Genomic DNA, 22,383 nt, shown 5'->3' with positions numbered 1-22,383 from the left:
CTTCCTGGCCTTGATCTTCCACTTCCTGAGTGCGGTGATGTCTTCGGTGGGTGGTGTAGTCTCATTGCCGCTAATGATCTCCCAAAGATCTTGACCCAACAAATATGACTCCATGCACATTTTCCACATGCTATAACTATGATTGTTTAATTTCTTTAAGCTACAGATTGTATTGAACTCCGCCATATCTGTCGCCTAGCCTTCTCATGTGCTTGCAATGGTCCCAGACCTATAACTCACAGTCCCTGACTGTGGTCGCTCGCAGCACCTCCCCTCAATCCCTGACCGATTTCTTGGCTTTGACAGAACTTCCTCCGAGTTTAGTCCCTGACCCACTCAACTCTGGCAGAGTCTCCCCTTGGTATCGGTCCCTGACAGTCCTCACTTTAGCAGCACCTCAGTCCCCGACCGAACTCACACTAGGACGAAGCATCAATCCTTCCACGGTATCTCAGCCCTTGATCGACCCACTCGGATACCACTTGCAGGTGCTCCCATACCAATTGTAGGAGCTCTCCCGAACACTAATCTAATAATCTTCGGTTCGGGTGTGGTGAACAATAAACTTTTATTAATCTCCAAAATATTTGCACAAATACAATACATACACGCCAACACTCAACCACACTTCCCACACTTGTAGATATCACACCTATTGGTGAACCAAGTAGCAGGAATATTAAACCTCAAGGGGTTTGGCCTAGTGGTTAATGGGCATCCAATTTGCCCTGAGACCCGGGTTCAAATCCCCTTGGGGCCACCGGAGCGCCTTTGGCGTGATTACCCGCTCCGTGCGTCGCCGGGGGTTCACGGAGCCCCGGGGATTAGTCGGGCGAAGCCTGGATACCCCGGGTCAGCAAAAAAAAACAGTAGCTGGAATATAATTACTTATTCGGGTTAATGGCACTCGGAAATAAACAACTTGATGCGGCAGAAGACCTGCCAAGTCGGTACCTGGAAAAAAATAGGTTATGACGGCCCTATTTTGAAGGAAATAGAAAAAATAGGTTATGACGGCCCTATTTTGAAGGAAATGGCCTCCGGAGCAAAACTCACGCTTCGTCGTGATTTTTCGATATTTAAGGCAAATTCCATCGTTTAGGGCCTCAAACAGGTAATTTATGTTAATTATGGTGTTTTTGCAATTTTTAGAAAGTTTAGTTCTTTTATGCAATTTAGGTTTATTAATACCCTATTTAAGTTTTCTGTAAGCCCTAGGGCAGGGGAGTCGTCTTTTCAGATTATTAATAAAATTCAGAGCTTTCGTGTTTTGTCCAATCTCGGATTGATTCGAGTTTGATGTCTATTTCCTGATATTCGTAGAATCAACAGGTATAGAAGGTCGTAGTTCCGGTATTCGTGCGCGAATCAACGGGTCTGTGACGGATACTCGTGTTGTACACAGCGTCGGAACTTGTCAAACATAGCTGACTCAATTTATCGAGCACGTTAGGCGATGCCAAATCTGGGGCGCGTGAATTCTGGCAAGTATAATTTATACAAATCGGTGTTTAGGCCGGCTTGCATATACCTGGTTTGCTACATGCCTTCTCGAATGACTGAAAGGTACGTAGGTCATCCATACTCGGGTCAGCGGATTATTCAAAAGAAACGACGTGCCCATCACAGGTTTGAACATATTGGATTATAAATTCATTGCTGGGTGTCACCTGTATCAGCCCAGCCATGAGTTTACAAATTATTGGGTTACGTTATGATTTCTCATTCAGCCGATCCTAAAGATTACAGAGAAAGGGGGGAAAAAGGAGGGGAAAAAAATAAAATAAAAATAAAATAAAAAAGAGAAGAAATTGTCCGCAGAAACTTTGTCCACGGTTTCTATTGATGATTTTCATTATTAGGTCAAAGGACTTGCGATCTTTCATTGCAGTTCACTTAACCTCATACTAGGGAAACCCGGCCTCCTGAAAACGATAATTATTTTCACCTAACCCAGGCCCTAGGGGAGTATATATGCTCTCGATTAGTTACGAAACAAGAAGTTATACACAATTGATACACTTTCGCATACCTTTACCGCTTGCCAATCAATCGAATCGATTGGCGAGGGATTAGGCATTTCAAGATTTAAATAACATATATACGCAATTTCCCTACAGGTGTACATACACAAGAGTTTGACTTTGGGCATCAAGCTGATAAAATCAAACGTACAATAAGTAAATAAGGGAATGAGAATAATTAGTTTGTTATATGGAAAGAGCTGCAGTGCATGAGATATAAATAAGACGCTTGCATTATATCAGCCAGTGTTATCAGAACCGGACCGGATGATGAACCGGAAGGGGTACGGGGTCATGGGTTTATGGGTCCAACCGGGGGTTCGATGGGTCGGACCGCTCGTTTATTTAAAATAAAATAAATATTCATATTATTAAAAAAATTATGATAATTAAGATAAAAGTATGATGATTTTAAAGAAATATAACAATAGTATAAGAAAGTATCTATATTTAATATTTCTTACTTCAAAATAAATATTTTATTTTAATAAGTACTTAAAAGTAGAGTTAAAAGAACAAAAAAGTGGTGGTGGCTTGGTTGGTAGTATGCTAATATGAAAAGCAAGAGGTCATGAGTTCAAATTCTTACACAATTAACCAATTTTTACATTAAATAGGAAACCCATAAAAAACCCATAGAACCGGCCGGTTTAATGAAATTTTGCTTAAAACCGGCCGGTTCAATGGGTCCGGCGGTTCAAAGCTGCCATTTCGGTTTTTAGGCAAACCGGACCGGACTTGGTGCCGGTTCCCGGTCCGACCGGTCGAACCGGCCGGTCCGGTCCGATTCTGATAACAATGATATCAGCAACGGTGCAATACTCCGAAAAAAAAAAAAAGAAGGGAACCTGTCAGAATCATGCACATTCTCCAAATTTATATTCCAATATATACTTTCTTCCCCCAAAAAAAAATTTAGTTTCCAATACTTCAAAGTTATGAATTTTCAACAGCTGCTGGGAGTTTTAAAGGGAAATTTTTAGAGTCTATTTAATTTGAAAGTCTTGTCATGGACCGTTTCTGGTGTATAAATATTAAGCTAATAAGATCTTGGAGATATATTTATCAGCAAAAATATCGTTCGTTTGAATGGAAACTTACAAAAGTATAAAATATAATGGAAATGTCAGCAGCAAAAGAAACATCCAAGCAATAGACCTTGTACGTCCTTAAATTAGAAAATCATTGCATAATCTTCTCGTCCAAACTCCTCAATTTCTCTCCAAAAATTGATGTGAAGAAAGGTTTGTCATCAAGAGGAGAGAGCATATACCACTGATGGATTCAGTCCAGTCGTTCAAGGGCTACGGCAAAGTCGATGAGACGGACGATCGCGCGTTACGGCGAAAGTTGTCATGGCAGCGCTTCTTCATCGCAGTCTGTTCCATCATCCTGATTGCGGCAGTAGTCACCATTGCCATTGGGATTTCGCTTCGGAAGAAGCATGGCGGCTCCGGCTCGACTTCTGCGTTGTCTGGGATGACTCCTTCCGCTTCAATCAAAGCGGTCTGCAACGTCACCCTGTATCCGGACTCATGCTTCTCCAGCATTTCCAAGGATAAGAACTCCAACACCACTGACCCCGTGGAGATCTTCAAGATCTCATTACTTGTAGCCATGCGGGAGCTCGTCGGTGTAGACGATCACAGCAACGAGCTCCTCAGCCAAGTGAACGACACTCTAGAGCTTTCGACTCTAGGGGTCTGCCAAGAGGTCCTTGCGGATGCTGTCAATGCGCTCAACGAGTCAATTTCTATTGCGGACGTAAAAGGAGGTGAGATCATATCTGCAAAGAAGATCGGTGACCTTAGGACTTGGCTCAGCACCGTAGTCTCCAACCAAGAGACTTGCTTGGACTCGCTAGAGGACGCCAACTCGACGCATCTTGATGACATGAAGTTGGCCATGACGAACTCCACAGAATATTCCAGCAACAGTCTAGCCATTGTCACGAAGATCATGGGTTTGCTGTCGAAGTTCCACATTCCGATGCACAGGAGGTTGCTCAGGTTTGGTGTCAGCGATGACCCGGAGTTCCCAACTTGGCTCAGCCCAGCTGATAGGAGGCTTCTTCAAGAGACAAACCCAACGCCTCACCTAGTTGTAGCACAAGATGGGACTGGAAATTATACGACGATAACGGAAGCCTTGGAAGCGGTTCCTGACAAGAGCTCGTCCAGGTCTGTGATTTACGTGAAAGCGGGAACTTACGAAGACAACGTGATTTTGACAAAAAACAAGTGGAATGTGATGATTTATGGAGATGGCATGACAGAAACTATCGTCACCGGTAGCAAGAATTTTGTTGATGGCACTTCCACGCTCGCAACTGCAACCTTCAGTAAGATTTGGAATTCTCGATCGGCTAGAATGCATTATCTTTTTCTTAAGAAACCTATAAACTCACAATCAATTGAGTATCATTATTATTATTTTGCCCGTAATTGTTACTGACTGGACCATGTGTGCATCTGATTACCAGCTGCCAAAGGTAAAGGCTTCATTGCCAGAGATATGGGATTCATGAACACCGCTGGCCCCAAAAAGCACCAGGCGGTCGCGTTCCGTTCGGCATCTGACCTATCTGTGATGTATCGGTGCTATTTCGATGCCTACCAAGATACTTTATATGCTCATACGAATCGTCAGTTCTACCGAGAGTGTGACATCACAGGCACCGTTGACTTCATTTTTGGATATGGAGTCGTGGTCATCCAAAATTGCAATATTCGTCCAAGGCAGCCCATCGCGGGCCAGATCAATACCATCACGGCGCAGGGAAGGTCCGACCCCAACTTGAAAAGCGGCATCTCGATCCAAGGTTGCACAATAACTGCGAATGGAAATCTGACTGCTCAGACATACCTTGGTAGGCCTTGGAAAGCTTATTCAACCACGGTTTTCATGCAGTCAAGCCTTGGATCATTCATCAACCCGAAGGGATGGACAGAATGGGTCAGGAACGTGATACCACCAAGTACGATCTTCTATGGAGAGTACCTGAACACTGGACCCGGGTCAGACACGAGCGGAAGGGTCACATGGCCAGGTTACAAGCCTGCCCTTACGTCAGCTCTAGCAGGGTCTTTCACAGTTAATTCATTCATCGATGGCTCAACATGGCTGCCACAGCTGAGCCTCCCATTCGATTCATCACTGTGATCAACAATGAGTTCATGAATTGCAGCTTCGAGTTACATGAGCCATCCTATTTTTTTTTTAATGTTATTCTTTTCTCGTACACGTTCATATATTCACGGTTGCGTCAGAAATTGTAAAATCTCATGATAAATTTGTCAATTTTAATTCATTATGCAAATATACAGCCCTCAGTGTTGCATCTCAATACAAATAAAAACACAGCTACCTGGCCAATTATTGCAACTATCCGATGATTAAATTAAGCAGCGAATTGAGTATGATACGTCTGATATATTGTTTAATAGTGATTTCCATCAAATAAAAAAAAGAAATTAAGAAAACCATTTTTTTTTAGGAAGGGGTTTTGATGCGGTGACACAAAACGGCGTCCGGAACTAAAAGGTCCTGGTTCGATGCTCACTAATGGTACTTATGTCTCCCTTTATTTAGCTTTCTTTTCTTTTCTTGTACTAGACTTATGTGCCTCTCTTATTACCAAAAAAAAGAAAACCATTTTTATAAATTTCATTTACCATGAGAAGTGTGTCATCAGTAGAAACTCTTTATCATCTTTTCCTTGCATAATATTTACAGTCCAGTAACGAATCAATTGACTAAGGCCCCCAAAATCCCTCCAGAATATTTTCCTTTCTTCCAAATAAAGAAGGCTTCAAGCCTTGTAATTAAGATCAGTACCATAACTTCGAGCCAAAAAAAAGAAAAAAAGAAAAGATCAGTACGATTGAAGAACATGTGTTTTGAGAGGGGAATAGATATGCTGATTGGTGAGCAAATATACATTATCGCTTCTTTTTGGGGTACATAGACTTTAGTTCTTGTCCTCAGGGGCTTGATTTTCTTCTATCTGGGGATGTTATAGGAGCTACCATACCCTGACTTGTATTGCTTAGCTTTTATTTTAATGCAATTGGGTCATGGCCCCCCATTTCACCCCAAAAGAGATAAAAAAAAAAAATTACACCAACTATTACAATATTCTCGTGATATTCTCGTGATTCCTATACCATATAAGAAATCCTGTATATTTGGCTAGATGTCATTAGGGTAGTCTTCTACCGTTTATTTCTTGTCTTTGACAATAGCTCTTAGTTAGGCATGTATTTAGAGATTTCCTTCTCTGTAAAGGACGAATAGTCTATATCTTGTAATCGTTTGACAGATGAATGATTAAGGACATATACATTCATAAACTGGATATGGTATCAGAGCAACATTCTGAGGCTGACTTCTTAACCTGTCTGATCGATCGTGATAGCAGATGATCTGGAGACGGCTAAAAAGGATGGAACCGGCACCAGCAGCGGCGAGATGCAACAAACTCCATCGGTCTATCTCCTTAATCCATCAGACGGTCCAGCGATATGTGCTCGCTGCCTGCTTGTTAAACGGCAGGAATTACATGACATGGTCACGAGCCATGTTGATGGGATTGAAGGCCAAAGGCAAGCTGCCCTTTGTCAAAGGGAGTATCCGTAAACCGGCAGAAGGGGACCCTCTCCTCGAGAAGTGTAGTCTTGCAACGCAACAGTGGCAGCGTGGATCTTCAATTCACTGGAGAAGGATCTTCAGGGCTGTGTTGCCAATGCTATTAGCGCCAAGGATACGTGGGATGACTTGAAGGAGCGATATTGCCAAGGCAACGAAGCCCGCATATATCAGATTAAGTCTGAGATATACCTACTCTGGCAAGAAGGTCGTTCAGTGGCAGATTATTACTTGAAGCTCAAGATGCTTTGGGACAAACTCGAAAATTTTCTCAAGGTTGGTGTGTGTTCGTGCGAGGCAGGAAACAGGTATGTGGCTCAGTGGGAGAAGGAGAAATCCTATTAGTTTTTTATGGGGCTTGGCTCGGAGTTTGTAATGGTGTGTTCGAATATACTCAATCTTGAGCCATACCCGACACTCAAAAAGATTTCCTAAATGGTACAAGAATCACGAGAATATCAAGAATATCACGAGAATATCGTAATCCTAATCTCACGCCTGTCGCGTCCGTGATAGTGTTCTGAGCCTGCCACTCGGATTGTCTTACGACAGCGCAGAATCGAGGCTCACCGCTTGAGTATATGCATGCCTCACACACGACCTTTTAGCGTAGCTAACTTACTTAGAATAAGAATAATACAAAAAAGACCACCAACTGGAAGAAAAGAAAATTTTGATCTTAATGGAAATAATTTTTTATTGAATATATTAAAACTTGTATCATACCCTATTAAATAGGGGTAGAATATTAAATGTCTCCATCTAATAGGGGTAGAATAGTCGATGTATTAATAAATTAATATGTTATATACAAATTGAATTATTGTAATTAAAGAAAATATATCCAAAAGAAATATTAAAGAAAAATTCTAATCACTTATTGTTAATTTTATAAGCAACTTTAATTTTTTGTTAAATAAATACATATAGTTTTAAAAAAATTAGGAATTATGAAACTGTACTTAATTAATTTTAATAATCATTATGAATCTTATAAAATAAATTAAATAAATCTCTCATCGAAGTGATTAATCATTGTATTTAAAATTATTCAAATTTATAAAACTTAATAGATGAAATATGAGTGAGAAAAAAACAATTGCGAATACATAATGCAAAAATTTTATAAACTCTATTATTATTAATATTTCTTTCATTAACTAAAGCTATAAATTTTATATTTTTTTGGATTTTATAATTATTTTCTTATAAATTAGATTGATAATTGAGATAACGTATATAAAATATTTTACATGAATCATTTGCTTATGAGCTCTAAAATTAATATTATCTAACGTGAGTATGAAATTTGTTGTATTAAAGTTTATAAAGTATAAATACATATAAATCAATATTAATAATTTTCCTAATATCTAACATTTCATAATAAATTTTTATAATAAATCTTTTTATAAAATTCGTGCAACGCAAGGGGAATAACCTAATTATATGTATATATAAATGACGTGGGAATTAAAGAGATGGTTAATCATGAGTTAAGGATATGAAAAATGCTTAGGCTGCAGCATTTTGGCAAAAAAAATGGAGAGCTCTTATGAGTTATCACCGCGAGAGTTAGAATTAATAACCTATGTACGATAAGATAGTCATGACTCTTGAGTTGCTTATCTATCTATCTATCTATCTATATGAAATAAAGCACGAGTCGAAATTTTACACCGCCACATCATCAAAAATAAGAAACAAAACTCTCTAATTTTGTCACATCATCACTTATGCATCGAAAAATTTTGTTGTCATTAATTATGCAGTATAATATATATTATTTGCAACAGAATATATCTAAGAAAATAAAATATATAGTGGACTATATATATTAATTAGCTGCTATTCTGAAAATTTTTTATATTGTAGCAATCGAATTGCCATTCATATATATTATAGCAAAATATATAATTGGAAAATATATTCTTATAATATTAACCACAATCAAATCACCGTTTATATTACATTGTGTATTTATAAAATTGCCTTTTAATTTGTATATATATGTTTACTCTGACGTGCAGTGCCAACTTTGGAGTTGAATTCAAATGTTTCAAATAAGTAGAGTAAAACATCCTCTTTGATATTTTGATTGTTTTTATTATCTTCTCCATGTTTTTATTTTGCATGATATTCTCCTAATTTTTATTTTTCCTGATTGAATTTCGATTTGTTGAATGAATGTTAATTCAAATTAGAGTTTGACTGTTTCGATATTGATTGTTTTGGCATAATCTCTATTACAGTTCCATTATGGACGTAACTTCAAAAATGGTAAAAAAAATTTGATTTATATACCTTGAGTATTTTTTAATTCTTATTTCATAATTTAATGAAAATATTTTCTCCATAAACTTTAAGTTCAATGGTTTTATTTATTCTTATTCTTTGATTGAATTTTAATTTGTAGAATGAATTTTTTAGGGTAAATTTCCAAAAAAAAACTCAAGTTGTGTAAAATGTTTCAGTTTTGTCCTAAATTTTGTTTTGTAATAGAAAAAACCATAAGTTTTCTAAAATGTCTCAAAAATGACCTCCGTTATAATTTCCGTCAATTATTGCCTACGTGTGACCTACGTGGACTATTAAAGGGACCCACCATCAGCAGCAAAAATTGACAGAAGTTATAACGGATGACATTTTTTAGATATTTTTGAAAACTTATGGTTTTTTTTGTTACAAAACAAAATTTAAGACAAAACTGAGATTTTTTACAAAATTTGGGTTTTTTTTTGTAATTTGCCTAATTTTTTAATCAAATTTCAAATAGTTGCGTTGATATTGATTTTTTAAATAAAATTTTATTCCAATTTTACTATGGTTGTTACTTTAGTAATTAAATATTTTTTTAATTCATATTTCATAATTTAATGGAAATTATTACTCTATGAACTTTGAGTTCACTAGTTTTATTTATTCTTATTCTTTGGTTGAAATTTGATTTGTAGAATGAATTTTTTAATCAAATTTTAGACTAATTGGGTCGATATTAATTTTTTTAGTAAAATTTTATTCCAATTTTACGAGGGTTGTTGCTTTAGTAATAGAAAATCCTTCAATATTTCTTTTTTTTGATTTTATATTTCAATTGAGATCTTTCTTTCATCAACTTATTTTTTTATAAAGTTTGATTTAATATTGATTTTTACTAACAATAATCAACTTCATTTACGAGTATATATTTTAGTTTCACCACCCTTTATTTGATAAATGATAAATATACGACAATTATATCCCATAAGATTTCTTTAATTTTTTCAGTTATTTTACTTTTATAGGATAATTATCTGAGATTGTATAATATAATATTGAAGAAAGATATTTACCATATTTGTCCTTTAAATATTTTTGTATATGTATATTAGTAAAAGTAATAAGGAAATATACTTAATATCTCAAATTTTATAGACATGCTTACTTTATAGGAATTAAAATTTAATATTTTAAAATTTTCTTATTATAAGGCATTTCTCATGCACGCTTTACATATTACAGTGAAACCAGCAAAACAATATACTAAATTAATTTTTATAGTTTTAGATTCTCTTTTTCCGAATTCCTAATTTTTCATAAAACTAAATCATTATATATACTATGCGCGTTTCTCATCTAGTTTAATATAAAACCAACAACCCTTCTGTTTGTTCTTGTTAACCAATCAGTGACACCCTCTCTTTTGCCCGAACTCGTCCACTTACAGTTTTCATTTATAATAGTATATAATAATAATGACAAACATTGTGATTTCATCACATAACCATCATGAATCTTGACCAACTAATAAATAAATCGCACGCTCAGATAAATCTATCGATCGGAATTCCACAGTCGAGTGGCGTATCAAAGAAATATAATACAAGAAAAGGAGGGGTAACTAGAGTTTGGGGAGTGTGATATGACGTACGTACGCACGCTTTCTTTCTTCTTCTTTTTCCCCAATTAATTAGATCCTTTTTAAACTTAAATTAAATTTAGACTAAACAACGCATTCATGGTAATTACTTTTCGCTGCCATCCAAGAAAATTTTAATCCGAGACGTCAACAATACGTTTTGACGGATGTTTGAGCAAACATCGTATTGATTAAATGGCCAATATTCATTCATCTAAGAGAAAGTGATGTCATACATTTAAACATTTTGAATTTTTTTCAATTCTATTTCATGCTTTAAAAATTGGGTAAATTACACTAGTGGTCCAAAAAGTTTTAATAATGTATCAGATTGATCCAAAAAGTTTTTTTTGCTACTTGATGGTACAAAATATTTCAAAGTTATAACATGATAGTATAAACCGTCATTTCGCCATTGACGCCGTTAAGCCGACGCTGATGGTACAAAACTGGTTTTTGTGGGATGTTATATGATGGTGCAAAATATTTTGAAGTTGTAACTTAATAGTATAAAATGTTTTATGTAAGTTACATGATGGTATAAAATTTACAATCTTATAAAGGACGGCTTGACGGCGTTAATGGCGAGATGACGGTTTGTACTATCATATTACAACTTTGAAACATTTTGTACCATCAAGTAGCAAAAAAAACATTTTGGACCAACCTAATACATTATTAAAACTTTTTGGACCACCAATGTAATTAACCCTTAAAAATTTCTTAACATATCTCAACCTTTGCATTATATTTCAGATCTATCTCGACGCGACTCTTTCCGTTAAAAATTGACGGAGATTCTGTCGTGGCTCGATTAAGGGGTAACGGCGCCATGTCAAATCTATAAAACGGTGATACGTGGTCCCCTAACGCATTCGCTATTTGAAAACACCCATATTTTTTCATATTTTTAAATTTGACCCCAACTCTCTCCCTCCCTCTTCTTCTTCTCCCTCCTCCATCATCTTCACGAAAATAAAAATGGTATTACCACATTTCGGTGAGGGGGAATTCTTGTCATCAGACACGCTGAAGCCCCCGCCTCCATTCTCCGACCCCTGAGACAACACAAGCCCACCGAAAAACTGGGGACTACGTTCAAAGACCGGGCTACATCGAGCTTCTGGTCAGCAGATCAGTTACTGCCGGACTCCTACAGGGAGTGTTTCAGGTAAATCGCGACATCTGGGGCTTGATTGGCAGAAATTTCGGACGATCGGTTCTCGGAATTTATCTGAGCCAGCGGTCCTTTAGAATTGGGGAAGATGAAGTTCCCGTTCTCGCTAGGGAGGCAGAGATCGTCGAGGTCGTCGAAGGTGAGCTCAAAGACGCCATTTTCTTCGAGACCAAAGTCCAAATCGAAATCGGAATTGAAGGTTTCGGCTATGTTAGGGTTGCTTTCCGTAGAGAAGAAGAGAGCATCGAGGGGGATATCAAAGGAATCGAGGTCAATAGGCTGTTTGTGCTCGTGAAGACGATGGAGGAGGAAGAAGGAGAGAGTTGGGTCAAATTTGAAAATATGAAACATATATGGTCTTCTTAAATATCGAGTGAGTCTAGGGAAACATGCGTCGTCGTTTTATTGGTTTGACTTGACGTTGTTATCCCCTTAGAACATCCGCAGCGGGGGCCATTTCTCGGCTCATTTTCCTCCACGTGGCAAATTTGTTGACGTCGTTGTGGCACTCCCATTGTGAGAGTGCAAGGCCCGCGACACCGGCTCATTTAATTGGGTCGGTGTTAGGAGTGGCAATGGGGTCGGTCTTGGCAATTTCAAAAAAAAACAAATTATTGATTTCTTCTATAAATATTACATATAAATTCAACGTTCTTCATACACCTATCATCATTTTCCTCTCATTTTCAACATGGATCCTAATCAAGCCAACAACGATGATATTCTCCATTTCATGCAAAATCCCAATATCTCGTCTCAAAATTCAAATTACCCAAATTCTCAATTTCCATGACCTGAACATCCAAATTTCCCCCAATGTCCAAATTGTCCTTATTATCAAAGTCATCATCCACACGTGCATCCACAATTTCATGGAGGCATTGATACATCATCTCATCCAATTTGAGCGCAATACGATGGCTCAGGTTCTAGTGCTGCCAATGTCAGGGGCTCATATCAACAATCTCCCGAAACTCCCGTGGGTTCACAATAATCTCAAATGTCAGGCCACGACGGTCCCGTTGGCGTCGATCCAAACGTCGAAGATGTTGAAGTTGAAGATGACGGGCAAAAGAATTCCAACTAGCATTGGGAGCTGGATGATCTCCTCATAAGTGCATGGTTGAATGTCTTGAAGGATCCCATGATTGGCATCAACTAGAAAGGTGATGGCTTTTGGCTTTGGATCCATCATTGCTGCAAATATTGACAACAAACCTGATTTGATAAAAAAAAAAAAAAGAATGAAAATTCGCTGAAAAAGCGATAGGGGAGGATCAGTAATGGGGTTTCCCGTTTCACTGCCGGGTATGCTCACACACGTCGAGACAGAATTAGCGGTTCCAATGAGGAAGATCTCATGGCGGAGGCACCCAAAGAATATGTGTTGAGGTACTCAAAGGTTTACCCTTTCGAGAAGCATTGGAAAATACTTTAGAACGAACCAAAATGGCAAGCTTTGTGCGACATAATGGAAAATACCGAAGACTCCAAGAGGACAAAGAAGAGGTCATCTGGACAATACTCATCATCATCAAATTTTGATGAGACAAATGTTGATTTTGATGATGTGCAGTCTCCGATTCATCCACAAGGCTCAAAAGCAGCGAAGAGGAAAATTAAAGGAAAATCCAAAGCGTTTGGCTCCGTTGGCCAGAAGGACGAGAAATACGGTGAGCTCAAAAGCCAATTAGCCAGAAGACTTGACCTCCTTGGGGAATTGAAAAGGGAAAAGTAAAAAAAAAAAAAAACGATGACGGGGGAACAACAAGTGATCCATTCGCAAATGCTGGCTGATCTTATAGAGAAGCTTCTAAATCTTAAATCTCAATGTAATGTAGCTAGGGTTTAAATTTAAATCTAATGGGGTTAGGGTTTAAGTTTCTATTTAGATTTCAATGTAATGTAGTTAGGGTTTAAATTAGAAATAAATTTCAACTTAATGTTTAAATTATGCAATGTAGTAATTAATCAATTTAAAGATTATATTCATTTGACTTGATATAATTTGATAAATATGTGATAAATAAATAATTATTTATTATCCAGCAACTCCTTCAAACAATTTTTTTTAATTAAACACAAACTAGCCATTACAATTATAGCCGTTAACATATAGCCGTTAAAATGTAGCAGTTGAAATATAACCGTTTCAAACTAGCCGTTACACCTTACTTTATAAAATGAAAACTTCAACCACCACATTTTCTCACGACCACCACTCTCATCTATTACAAGCTCATTCTACATTCTTTATGACTTTCCCCTATTTAATCTCAATTTCCAAGAAATAGCTAGAAACCCCGGTCAATCTGAGAAATTTTCCATCTTTGAAGAGTTGTTGCTCGATGATTTGGATGAACAAATGCTTGACCTCATAATGCAAATGGAGGAGGAGGACGAAAGCTCTTCTAGGAGACCTCGAAGAAGAATTGATAGAACCTTCAAGAGAAGCATGATCGTCTATGGAATGACTACTTCGCACCGGAGCCAGTATACCCACCATCCTATTTCTAGCGAAGGTTTCGAATGAGGCGGGAGCTCTTCCAGCCCATAATGGATTCGATCACTACTGTTGATCCATATTTCCAATAGAGTGAAGATGCAATTGGCAGAGCAAGTATATTTCCGTTGTAAAAGTTCACAACGACAATTCGTATGTTGGCATACGATGTATTATATGATGCCATTGATGACTATGTACATATAGATTAAAGCACCGCCAATCAATGCCTAGAGAAGTTTTTCGAAGCCGTGACATCGGTATTCGATGAGCAATACTTGCAAAGCCCTAATGCGAACGATATCCAAAGATTGTTGCAGATGGGGGCTGCCCACTACTTCTTTGGTATGCTAGGGAGTTTGGATTGCATGCATCGGCAGAGGAAGAACTGCTCCAAAGCATGGAAAGGTATGTTTCAGGGTGGTCACCATGGGGTACTACTTAACGGATTGAATATATCTTGAATGGGCAATGCTTGTCAAAACAATCTCCTACCCGCAACAAGATAAAAGGAAGTTATTTGCTATATGTTAAGAAGGGGTACGGAAAGATGTTGAGCAAGCATTTGGCGTTCTACAAGCTCAATTTGCTATTGTACGTGGTCCTGCACGATTTTGGAAGAAGTCCAAGCATGCGAGCGTGCATTATTTTGCATAATATGATTGTTGAGGACGAGCGTGAAAGGTATGCCAAAAGATTCAACCCTCTCCCAGATGATGACGAAGAGGAAGTGGTCGTGGGACCGGTGTAAATGTCTTAGGGAAATACTACCATTTGTGATAAATAAAAGCATTGACAATTACATGCGGATTTGGCGGAACATCTTTGGCAGTTTCATAATGGCCAACGAATTATCATTTGTAACTTTTTAGTGTTTCAATTATGTAATATCGTTCTCTATGTAATGTATTTTCTAATGTAGTGTTTGAATTATGAAATGTTATTGTTAATCATTAAATGTATTAGGATACGTTAATGTACTGTTTCATTCGATCTTATTCGTAATTAATATTTTTAATTAGTTATCTGTTTATTGAAAATTTAAATTGAAAAATAAAAATAAATATTAAATAATTACAATTTTAATTAAAATCAAAACATTTAAATGCTTATTTATTAAGTAAATATAATAATAATAATTTCATAAATATGAAGTATTTTTTTTAAGAAAAAATCAAGTGAGGATCATACGAGTGCCACAAAATGGGACTTGCACTATAGAGGGGGTGCCAAGTTTTTCCTTGGGTGTCATTTTGCTTACTCGACCACATGTGGAGCGCCCAAAAGGAGAATTAAACCCCTGAAATTGGGCCTTGTACTATGGATGCTCTTAACTGAGGAACATCAATTTCTTCGTCAATTTTTAAGTAAAAGAGTCACGGCATGATAGATCTAACATAATGCAAAGGTTGGGATATGTCAAAAAATTTTTAAAGTATGAGATAAAACTAAGAAACCCAAAAGGTTGGTATGTACGACGTTATTTTCTCTTCACCTAAGAGCTAATCAACTAAAATTTAGAGAGTGGTCAGATACATAAACAATAATGAAAGTTTAGGGAATGGTTAGATAAACTGAAAATCAGATGGACCTAATTGAGATGATGAATAAATTATAAGGACGAACTATATTTTGTGTAAGCAAAAGCAAATTTTATGCAGCCCGTGCCCTGTTATGCAAGAAACCTCTTTTATTTTCATTTATTTATTTGCTTGCTCGCATGTCATGCAAGAAAAACCTATAAAATCACTTTGTGCACCCGGCGCATACACGTCATTGATAACGGGTCCCACACACTAGTCCACGTGGGATCACGTGCTCCAGGCTTCCCCGACGCAACATCTTCCAAACTGGCCTAACACTGAATTTCTTGCTTCCACGCATAAATGGACACGTAAGTGCATGGGTCCTCTTGTTGGCTCCCCAAAACACTATATAAAATTTTTAGTTAATTTCATTAAATTTATCACTTGTTTTTTAAACATATCCCATTTTACCTCCTTAACTTTAGGATTTTACTTGTTCTTGGCATCCCTTGAATTTCGCTTTCATTGAGTTGAATTTCTAGATCCGTGAATCCAACCCAAAACTAGTAAAGCAAAAAAGAGTGGAAAATAAATGGCTAAGAAAAGCCCTACTGCTAGGAGCAATTCAAAATCTCTTGATTTTGGAGAAAGAAAATGAAACACTACGAGAAGGCCTTAAGGTGAATGTAACCAGCAATACATCATAGGGTTCGACCATAATGACTGCATATTCACCGCATGTGAAGTAAGAGGTTTTGAATTCCCCGTTCATAACACTATCTTTGTCTCGTTATTTTTCATTTTTATTTTCATTTACAAATTTAAAAATCTCTTTTATAATTGAGAAAAGAATTTTAATCCAGAGCTATTACTGTTGCATTGAATTCATTGCTAAAAGAATTTTGTCTCATTTCTCCTCTTCCTGGCTCTCTCACTGTTTTCCAGTAAAACTGTGTGCAGGGCGCAGCCGCCAGGGGGGGGGGGGGGAGAGAGAGAGAGAGAGAGAGAATACAGTGGGCGATCACACTGAAACGAAGAAGAGGCCTCGACAAACACTTTCTCTCTCTAGCTGCCTGTCTCTCTCTTTCCCTCTCTATTCTGGGCACTGTTCCTTTTTTTCACAAAGTCCAAGGTTCTGGGTTTCGAGGAAATCGCCCACGGGGACCCGATCCGGTTCAATTCGGAGCGTAAGAAAGATGAAAGGAGATCCTCTTCCCCACCCGTCAGCACGCACTCCCCCCATTTACATTCCCTCATAAACTTTGTCAGATTGAGCGGTGGGTGTATATAAAGAGATGCGGAGATTCGTGGCTGATAAAGCCAAGTCTCTCTTCCACCTCTCCCGTTCCTTTCAGCGCCGCCCCGAGCCTCTTAATCCTCTCCAATCCCTGTTGTTGACCCGTTTCTTGTCCTCCACCTCCATCGTCGATTGCCCTTCTCCGTCTCCTTCCTCTTCTACCATGGATCCTCCTACCCCGCTGACCCTTCACACTATCAACCCCAAGGTTCGATTTTTCTTTGCAATCCGTAATCGTTGCGTTGTTTTTCTGATATATTCGGTGCTTCTGCATTCTGGGTTTTTGCTGGTTACTTTACATACATAAATATAAATATATAAATATATACGTGTATGTACATAAAATTGTGATACTGGGTGGATATGACTAAGATTTTTTGCTTTTGCCCCCTTAAACAAGAGTTTTTTAATGGCCTTCGCAGATGTTCCTGTTTTGAAGATTCTTTTTAAATTCTTTTATGGTCAAGAGTGGGGACTCAATGAACTGTATTGATTGCTTTATACATATATATTGATATGATATGTTTCAAAGTTAAATTAGCAGAATCTTGTCGAGATGAAACATTCTCCTGTTCATATAATGGAGCCTTTTGAAGGTGAGTTATGCGGTCTGAAGGTTCTGAAATAGCTGCTGTAAATTGATTTTGTTGATTGGAGGTCGTGAATGGGTGCCCATGTTCGATTCTCATGAAAAGTGTGAACCTTGATGGGGCTTTAATCGAATAGAATTGAGTTTTTGTGGTTCTTATAAATGTCATAGCATTAGAGCTCTAGTTTCTTGCTTGATAATTTTCGTGCTTTGCAGGTTCTAAAATGCGAATATGCTGTGCGTGGTGAGGTTGTCACTATTGCCCAGGTAAATTATGCGGGTTTCTTATTGCAAGTCCTCTTGGAATATGAGGTGGTCTACTAGTTGTTATTTGAGAAAACTATACTGTATTAAGATCCTTTCCTTTATCATGTGAGCTGAGATACTTGATTAGTTATATAATAAATCCAACGTGCAATTTCGAAAGCTTAAGGATGGGAGTCTAATTAACTAAGCATCTCTCAAAGGCATATAGTTGATTCATTGTTTTAACCGAGTGTTTTCTTGTTTTCCTGTCTCAGCGTTTACAGCAAGAGCTCAAAGATAACCCAGGGTCCCACCCTTTTGATGAGGTACTCATTCTTTGCTGGACATATAAGAACTTAAGAGCATTTAATTTTTCACATCTTTTAATACAACAGGAAGAAATATTATCTGTTTAAAGGATTCTCTTTTAGAATCAATTTATTCTGTTAAACACCTTAGAATCTATAATGTGAGAGACAATTATGCTTCTCCATTGCTGCAGATACTTTATTGTAATATCGGGAATCCGCAGTCTCTGGGTCAGCAGCCTATCACATTTTTCCGAGAGGTTGGTTTTCTGTTAAACATATCATCCATTATTGCAATTTAGAAGATCAAACAAGCTCTAGTTCATCTGTATTCATGTCCTAGGTTCTTGCTTTATGTGACCACCCCTCCCTCTTGGACAAAAGCGAGACCTCAGGCTTGTTCAGGTAATTTCATTGATCTTTTCAAGATTGTAATAAGTATTCGATTTGGCTCAACTCTTTATTGACATCAACTCTCATCTGCTAGGAAACAAGTCTAAGGTTTTAGGAAGATATATTTTAGGCAGTCTTAGGAATCAGGGACGCTTTGGGTTCTGCATTATTTAATGAACACCTCGAGAAATCTTAGTCATTTCTGATAACTAGATTTGATGAACTGAATGAAACTGTCTTGTTAACAGCGTCTCTTTGTGCTATGTGATCATTACAATAGAAAATTTTTCTCAGTTCCATGATTTCTTTGGGTGGCTTATGCAGTGCTGATTCGATTGACCGAGCTTGGACGATTCTCGATCAAATTCCTGGAAGAGCAACTGGTGCATACAGCCATAGCCAGGTATTAGAAACCACTATTTTCCCATTCGTCTTATTTCTCTTTGTATATTCTCTTTTTTGTTTTATTCTTTAGAGGAAATACTAATTTCAACACCCCTTTTCCCCGCAGGGCATTAAAGGTTTACGCGATGCAATTGCTGCCGGGATTGAAGCCCGTGATGGGTTCCCTTCTGATCCTAATGATATCTTCTTGACAGATGGTGCTAGCCCAGGGGTAGCTTTTCTATCTCTTTCAGTTTCTTTCTTCATCGTCCTCTTTTTGCAGTTTTAAAACTAAAACATTCAACTCCTTGTTTCTCCTTTTTTTCACCATCTTAGGTTCATATGATGATGCAATTACTCATTAGGTCGGAGAGCGATGGCATACTCTGTCCCATTCCTCAGTACCCCTTGTACTCTGCTTCCATTGCCCTTCATGGAGGCACCCTTGTAAGTCAAGTGTCGCTCGTGATGGAAGATTGTAATTGTATATTTTAGCTTACCTTTTCTTGTGGGGGATATGAATCATAGAAAATTGTCTCTTGTATGTAAACCTTGGTGTATTGTCAGGTTCCTTACTATCTTGATGAAGCGACTGGGTGGGGTCTGGAAATCTCTGACCTCAAGAAGCAATTGGCTGCTGCCAAATCTAAGGGTTTGTCGGTTAGGGCTCTGGTAGTTATTAACCCGGGCAACCCAACAGGACAGGTGAGCATGCATTTGAATTCATTTTTTTTAACCTGTACCCTGAAATGATGGTTTTTCATGCCTTTTAACGAAGAAAGAATCTTCTAAACTGCCATCTTGATGCATATTACCTCAATCTTTTTGGTTTTACAAGAAAGAATAATGAAACAGAGGATTTTATTTATTTTTTCCACCCTGAAATAAGACCAACCCTAAGTTTGTGTGCTCCTGTGCAGGTCCTTTCAGAAGAAAACCAGCGGCAGATTGTGGAGTTCTGCAAGAAGGAAGGTCTCGTCCTTTTGGCAGATGAGGTTTGAAATTGTCCACATGACTCAGTAGTTAGTTTTCATTAAATACATACCCCTAGATAGAACTTGAAAGTAATGTTATTTTCTCGGCATGGTGCAGGTGTACCAGGAGAACGTTTATGTACCAGATAAGCAATTTCACTCATTCAAGAAGGTTGTGCGCTCAATGGGGTATGGTGACGAGGATATTGCCCTTGTCTCTTTCCAGTCTGTCTCCAAAGGTATTTGGCTCATTGTGCCTTGCTGATCACTGATTTACTTTGGATGAGTTGCGGATGAAATAAGTGTAAAATCTTCCTCCTTTTCTTGTGCAGGTTATTATGGAGAATGTGGTAAGAGAGGAGGTTACATGGAAGTGACTGGGTTCAGTGCTGATATAAAGGAACAGATCTACAAAGTTGCCTCTGTAAATCTCTGCTCTAATATCTCGGGTCAGATCCTTGCTAGCCTCGTCATGAACCCACCTAAGGTAAGTTTCATCTCTTTTGGCAGCATTGCCTTTATAGGTATATGATAGATATGCAAAATAAGTCGCAGGAGAGGCTATGCCTTCAAACAGTCGAATTTCTTCTTATGCACTAAAATTATATTTGCAGGTTGGGGATGAATCCTATGAGTCGTACCGTGGTGAGAGAGATGGCATTCTCTCATCCCTAGCGAGACGTGCAAAGGTGAGTTTCCTTTGCCTGATCTTCTCGAGCAATTTTTTTTTCTCCTATACAGTCTTGATTCTTATAGTTTTCCTCCTGTCCCTGAAAATTAGACCCTGGAAGATGCATTGAACAGCTTGGAGGGTGTGACATGCAATAAAGCTGAAGGAGCGATGTACCTCTTCCCTCGTATCCGCCTGCCTGAGAAGGCGATCAAGGCAGCCGAGGCCGCTAACACAGCCCCTGATGCCTTCTACTGCAAACGCCTCCTTAATGCCACTGGGGTGGTTGTCGTTCCTGGTTCCGGCTTCGGGCAGGTGAGATTACAAGTATCTTGCATTTGGGCACTTTTAACATATTATGGACATTCCTTGTAATGTTTGATCAATGATATAGTATTGCGTTTTTTCTGCGCACTTATTTCTGAGAATGGTCAGGCCGGGTGGGGAAGTTCTGTAGTTAAAAAAAAAAAAACTAAAGCAGAGAGTACCCTGTGGACCCTGCCCGAGCATTCTCAGGATATAACCTGGCACAGATGAGCGATGATGAGTTTCTGACTATTTTTCATCTGTTTTTGTGCAAAAGGTTCCGGGGACATGGCATTTCCGGTGCACAATACTGCCACAAGAGGATAAAATTCCGGCGGTTGTGTCCCGCTTGACTGAGTTCCACAGAGGTTTCATGGACGAGTTCCGTGACTAAGGACTTAAGATCATTGCATCCTGATGGACTTGTAAGGAACCGAAGCAGCTGTTAGTAACGACTCGTTCTGTATCCGGGAATTTGTTTGAATAGAGAGGAAAGGAGATTCGGCGCGTAATATTTTGCCCAGTATTTTTCTTCCCTCTTACTCTTGATTTTTTGTTTCAAATAAATTCAGGAACTCACTATTCAGCTGCCAAAAGTATATATGGGGGTCTTATCGTCTTATAAAATGGTTTTCTAATGGCGAATTACAACGGAAACTTGTTGCAGTACATTTCAACGGGCATAGTGTGGATCTGTTTTTTCATCAGAAAAACTCGGTACCCGATTTCTTATAGTGGTTTTCTCTTGCCCAAAAAAGAATTATCAACCAAAAACTATTTTTGGCTGAGAAAAATCGCGATCATTAAGGGTCTCGATTTTTTTGGACCTTGTAGATTATAAATTCTCAAATAACAAAATTAAATATTGCATCACAATGCATAATCATGTCTATCAACATAGATGTTGGAAATAATAAATTCTCAAATAACAAAATTAAATAATGTATCATAAATACTCGATGCCTAATCAAGTCCATCGATATAGATTGAATGCCTTTCAAGTCATATCAAAAGATTACCATATTCAAGCACCATAGTATAAAAAATAATGAAAGAAAATAATCTTTTATTATGATATTCAAGCACCATGGTACAAAAAATAAAAGAAAGAAACATCAAAACTGAGTGAGCGTGGTCAGACTCAGGCTCTGTAAGGCTTTTCGGTTCAGGGATTGACTTGTAGCAGTTGATAGTTTTAGCCTTGAAGACCACCCGAATTATATTTAGGGTACTAAAAGTTCAGTTTTTTTTTTAGGCCGATTTTTCGGTTTTTCGGGTTTAGGTTTTTGGCTAAAAATCGGTTGAGCTGGAAGCTAACTACGCTTTATCGCAATCTTGAAGCTTGGCTTCGTTTTTCTCTTGAAGCAATTTCTCCTGCTCACGGTTTCGCAGGCTTTCAACATTTACTTTTCTTCTTGTTCGAAAATGGCTTTCTTATTTC

General features: G+C 37.9%; 2 protein-coding genes across 2 annotated transcripts; both read left to right on the top strand.

Moving 5' to 3' along the window:
• The first annotated feature begins 3,245 nt into the window (after positions 1–3,245).
• On the top strand, positions 3,246–5,375 carry LOC116211770 (pectinesterase 3-like). Its single transcript, XM_031546284.1, has 2 exons — positions 3,246–4,365; positions 4,507–5,375. Exons 1-2 carry the CDS (start codon positions 3,303–3,305, stop codon positions 5,184–5,186), a joined length of 1,743 nt encoding a protein of 580 aa, XP_031402144.1. The 5' UTR covers positions 3,246–3,302; the 3' UTR covers positions 5,187–5,375.
• Positions 5,376–16,776: 11,401 nt separating this feature from the next.
• Positions 16,777–21,564, top strand: LOC116211568 (alanine aminotransferase 2-like). Its single transcript, XM_031546015.1, has 15 exons — positions 16,777–17,280; positions 17,878–17,928; positions 18,183–18,233; positions 18,410–18,475; positions 18,559–18,620; positions 18,933–19,011; positions 19,120–19,224; positions 19,329–19,439; positions 19,560–19,697; positions 19,913–19,987; positions 20,085–20,205; positions 20,299–20,453; positions 20,581–20,655; positions 20,748–20,951; positions 21,220–21,564. Exons 1-15 carry the CDS (start codon positions 17,071–17,073, stop codon positions 21,334–21,336), a joined length of 1,620 nt encoding a protein of 539 aa, XP_031401875.1. The 5' UTR covers positions 16,777–17,070; the 3' UTR covers positions 21,337–21,564.
• Positions 21,565–22,383: the final 819 nt, after the last annotated feature.

Source organism: Punica granatum, chromosome 6 (genome assembly GCF_007655135.1).
Source record: "Punica granatum isolate Tunisia-2019 chromosome 6, ASM765513v2, whole genome shotgun sequence".
Classification (NCBI taxonomy): domain Eukaryota; kingdom Viridiplantae; phylum Streptophyta; class Magnoliopsida; order Myrtales; family Lythraceae; genus Punica; species Punica granatum.
This window is presented reverse-complemented; position numbering and strand designations above follow the sequence as displayed.

Excerpts from the sequence above, each read along its gene's own strand:
- LOC116211770 (XM_031546284.1), top strand. The coding sequence starts at position 3,303 with ATGGATTCAGTCCAGTCGTTCAAGGGCTACGGCAAAGTCGATGAGACG. Across the intron at positions 4,366-4,506 it reads GCTCGCAACTGCAACCTTCA|CTGCCAAAGGTAAAGGCTTC; the intron begins GTAAGATTTGGA and ends TCTGATTACCAG.
- LOC116211568 (XM_031546015.1), top strand. The coding sequence starts at position 17,071 with ATGCGGAGATTCGTGGCTGATAAAGCCAAGTCTCTCTTCCACCTCTCC. Across the intron at positions 17,281-17,877 it reads TTCACACTATCAACCCCAAG|GTTCTAAAATGCGAATATGC; the intron begins GTTCGATTTTTC and ends CGTGCTTTGCAG. Across the intron at positions 20,454-20,580 it reads TCGTCATGAACCCACCTAAG|GTTGGGGATGAATCCTATGA; the intron begins GTAAGTTTCATC and ends TTATATTTGCAG.